This window comes from Anneissia japonica, unplaced genomic scaffold, assembly GCF_011630105.1.
Source record: "Anneissia japonica isolate Jap-2015-1 unplaced genomic scaffold, ASM1163010v1 scaffold426_len1935630_cov189, whole genome shotgun sequence".
Lineage (NCBI taxonomy): Eukaryota > Metazoa > Echinodermata > Crinoidea > Comatulida > Comatulidae > Anneissia > Anneissia japonica.
The window spans coordinates 378,327-382,564 of NW_022713172.1; the positions used below are offsets into that span (position 1 = coordinate 378,327).

The following is a 4,238-nucleotide window of genomic DNA, read 5'->3' on the forward strand; positions in this document are numbered from 1 at the left end:
TAGGCTCTTTTTTCCCATCTTGTGGCAGAGGTCGAAACATTTTTTTCATATCTTAAAATTTATATAGTGGTGTAGAATAGTCTTTTAAGAACATTTCCAGAAAAAAATAATGTGATACGATTCTGCGTCACGGAGTTAAGGAATTTTAAGTAACATGAGTTCAATAATTTTGCCCCGAAGCTTATCTTATTTCTGTTATGTTGGCAACGCACCATTGACTTGATCAATGGGGCACCAAGACGACAGATAGAGGGCGGCCAGTAGTCACGTGACCTGATCCGCTCATGTCGCAACTCTCTCTATATAGGAACTCTATGGCTACGGTCACACTAGCGTCTCAAGCCTGGCTTGACTCACCGCGGGTGAGATTTCAAGCCAGGCTAAAAATTCTGGGTCGGTCACACTAGTTGGATTGACCTCTAAATTATGAAAGTCGAAATAGCAGAGCCTGTTTCACGGGATTCGATATACGTGCGTGTGATTGGGTGGATCGCAATCAAAGATTTTGCACCAGACGTGCCCGAACCACTCTTCTTCAACTGATCTTTTATCAGCTTGTATTGGGCTCGCAATGCCTTCACTTTAGTTTGAATTTGGGCCGTCGTTCTCTTCTCATGTCCGAGACTGGCTAATCTGTCAGCAAGCACGCCAAAAATTCCCGTTTTGTTGTTTGTTTTTTTTATTTTCTAGCCGGTCTCTCAGCTCGGGTGTGCCCCACAAATCTACCAGGTCAGCAGTTTCCTGGTCGCTCCAAATCAATCGCATTATTATTAATTAAAATTTGAATTAACTTTTATGAAAAGTAATGATTGCGTCTTGATTGAACACACATGAAGAACTCGCGGGTTTTTTATTCAAGAACTTGTAAACGCAACGTCGTTATCGACTGTGATTGGTCGACAGCCGACGAGGAAATGTCAATCTCGGTCACGCCAGGGTCAACCCAGGGTCAATATGGGTGCTGAGCCGGGATCGAGATAGGTAGATTGAGATCGAGGTCACGCCAGGCGCGAGTCGGTGCAGATGCGGTCACATTACGAAAATCTCACCCGCGGTGAGTAAAGCCAGGCTTGGAAACTCTAGTGTGACCGTAGCCTATATTAAACCAGAGCCGTAGATAGAGAAAGTTCGGCCAACTTGGTGCATGGACGCCATGTCCTTTCCAAACAGCCCAGGCGCATGCGCGCATATAGCTTTAATGTTTTGTTTTGGTGACAACATGGCCGGTGTAAGTCATGTGATTGCGATCCACCCAATCACACGCGCGTATATCGAATCCCGTGTAACAGAGTCGGCCAAACTCTCTCTATCTACGGCTCTGTATTAAACCATTAAACATTACAAACACTTCTCAGACAGGAAAGCAAGTTAACTGATAAACAGCTAAAGCTTTATAACATCTAATGTACATCGCAACGAAAATGTTAGCTACATTGATAATACCAATCACGATAGTCAATTTGGTTGACGGGTACACGAAATGCAACATGAAAGACACAACATTTAAGTATTACGGACGCGAAAATACAACTATGGAGAATGAAATCAAGACTATTAAAAGCATTTCAAAGTATGTATGCCTAATAAAGTGTCGTAAGCATCCACTCTGCTTGGCATTTTCCTATGCAACCAGCTCATCATTGTGCAAAATATATGAAAATGACAGCGAGTCAGAAAACGTGTCATTTATACCTGCAGCAGGTGTATGGTTTTATGATGTGCATAATAATACAGACATCATACAGGTAAGAACTACTATCATTTTTTGAATGCTGCCTTGGTGATATTTTTATCATCTGAAAAAAATATTGTTAAATAGAGGCCAAAAAGCTCTAAATCTAGATTTATCTCTAAGCTTCATTTTTTCTTTTCTGTTAAAATTGTTTTATATAAAAATAGCAAATCATGTAACAAGAATTATTTTACCGTAAATATGCGTAACCAATAATTTAAGTTTTGTATTTATATTTGTTTAGGGTAATGTCGACTCTTGTGTTCAGGGTCATCGTTGCTTCAATGGTGGATCTTGTCGAAAGGACAGTTCATCAAGTGGCTACTTCTGTACATGCACCGACAACTATCATGGTCAATTTTGTCAAGATAGTATGCCAGTCTATTATCACTATCACTATAAATATGTAGTTTTCGCCGCACGACATTAACCCTAACGTTAACGGATGACGTCATAATGTATTCATCTCGCGTTGCGCAGTACGTTAATTTCACGATTTTATGTCATCAACGTACGTTAGTTACGGGTTCGTGAATGCGTATTTCGATTTGTTTACAAAAGGGGCGGAGCTATCGTGCTGCATGTTGGGTACTAACGTTAAAGTTAAGGTTAACGTCGTGCGGCGAAAACTACCTAATATTGTTGATAATAATAACGATGACAATGATGATTATATAATAGCAATAACACTCAGTAGAGAGCATATCCCTCCGCCCAACGCACATCCCTTTTTATAAAATTAATCTACCAAAATATATGTCCTAATTGCAAAGCAAAACATAATTCTTTATTGTACCTTGGTTAACTTTTACAAAATGTTTCATTGAGATAATTTGATCAAATTTTGAGACATTTAATGTGGGGTTATACTAGTTTCGGGCTGATTGATTACAAAATACTATATAAAATGAATAACAGCCAAATAATTTAAGTTGATTAGGCCTAAACACCCAAGTTTTTTTAACATATATTTCTTAATATTTATTATTTTAAATTTGTAATCATATAAAACCATTCATAATTTTACCAGACAATGGACCACCGATTCTTAAATGTCCTTCAAACCAGATTGTAACAGCTGGTCCGGACTGCAAGGCAACTGCCTCCTGGAAGCCGCCGAATGTTACAGACAATTCTGGGTATAGCTTTACAGCGGTATGTGATTATGTCAGTGGAAGCACTTTCTCTAATTACAGCACCATTGTAACTTGTAATGCCACAGACGATTTTGACATTGGCAACTGTAACTTCACAGTTACAATGTATGGTAAGACTCGTTATTATATATGCAAAAATTATCAAATATATATAAAAAGATATACAGTATATATATCTGTCTCTTATACACATCTAGATGTGTATAATTTTTTTCCCTTTTTAAGTTGAGCAACCAAATGTTGATTGACGTCTGTATACGTGCGTCTGTAAAGTTTCCTTTAAACCCACCCTCGAGCATGAACAAAAAATCGCCTGTATTCGTAAATTCTGTATTTAGGCATATGGGGGGTGGTAGGCACTCCTAATGGAGCGACGTTCTCGTTCTCTTTATGCTAATAACCACACGAAGATGTATAGTAAGTGTAACTGATTGGCTTACCATAGGCGTAGATCCCGTGGGATGGGGGATCCCCCAATTTCCCCCCCCCCAATATTTGACAAGGGGGATGGTCCATTGTATCATCCCCCCCCCAATATTTTGACTATGTATGGGATAAAATGGAGCTTTACACACTTCAAAAGACTGTCACAGAAATAATTTGCACTGTCTTATGCGCTTATAAAGATGAAAATGAGCATAATGTATTAATGTTGATAACAAAATTATTTTATCTGGTACCAATCTAAGCTCTTCTTTCCTTAGATGCTAGATGTGCTTGCAAAGAGAGGCAAATTTCACACTGAAGAGTGTGTACGACATCAGTAATGTCAATTCCAAGAATGTTTAAGGTTATATCGGTTGATGAGGAATTTATTGATTAGGCCTATAATAGTAAATTGCATTAATTTATTTTGCAAAAACAAGGTTTCCAGCTTCAGAGCGAGCACATCTCCTGTCCGCACAAAGGTACACATTGGCGCTAACACCAGGCGCGTAACAGGGGTCTTGGGTCAGAATGGGTATTTATTTTTTTAAATTTTTTATTTCAACCATCTTTAAAGAGGGTAACCATTCTAGTTTAGCCCAGTAGGTTAACTGATATTCAGGGGCCCTCTTTAATAAAATTGAAGAACAGTACAAACAACATCATTACAACATAGTAATAATAATAATAATAATAATAATAATAATAATAATAATAATAATAATAATAATAATAATAATAACAACATACAATCCTCATTTCCCAGTTAGTAATTTACCATACCCACCCCGCCCCACCCCACTCCCCATATAGAAAACAATACGACATAGGGCTTATCTTATTTATAATATAGGCCACACACGTGTGATAGAAACTAAATATAAGCATTTTCGTCATGGTTTTATTTATTACAAACATATTAT

At 38.0% G+C, this 4,238-nt stretch overlaps 1 protein-coding gene across 1 annotated transcript in view; it reads left to right on the forward strand.

Moving 5' to 3' along the window:
* The first annotated feature begins 1,373 nt into the window (after positions 1–1,373).
* Positions 1,374–4,238, forward strand: part of LOC117108303 — an 18,065-nt gene continuing 15,200 nt past the window's right edge. The window contains exons 1-3 of the mRNA XM_033250281.1: positions 1,374–1,745; positions 1,977–2,103; positions 2,763–2,999. Coding sequence (XP_033106172.1) covers positions 1,404–1,745; positions 1,977–2,103; positions 2,763–2,999 — 706 coding nt within the window. The 5' untranslated portion in view covers positions 1,374–1,403. The remainder of the gene's footprint in view (positions 1,746–1,976; positions 2,104–2,762; positions 3,000–4,238) is intronic.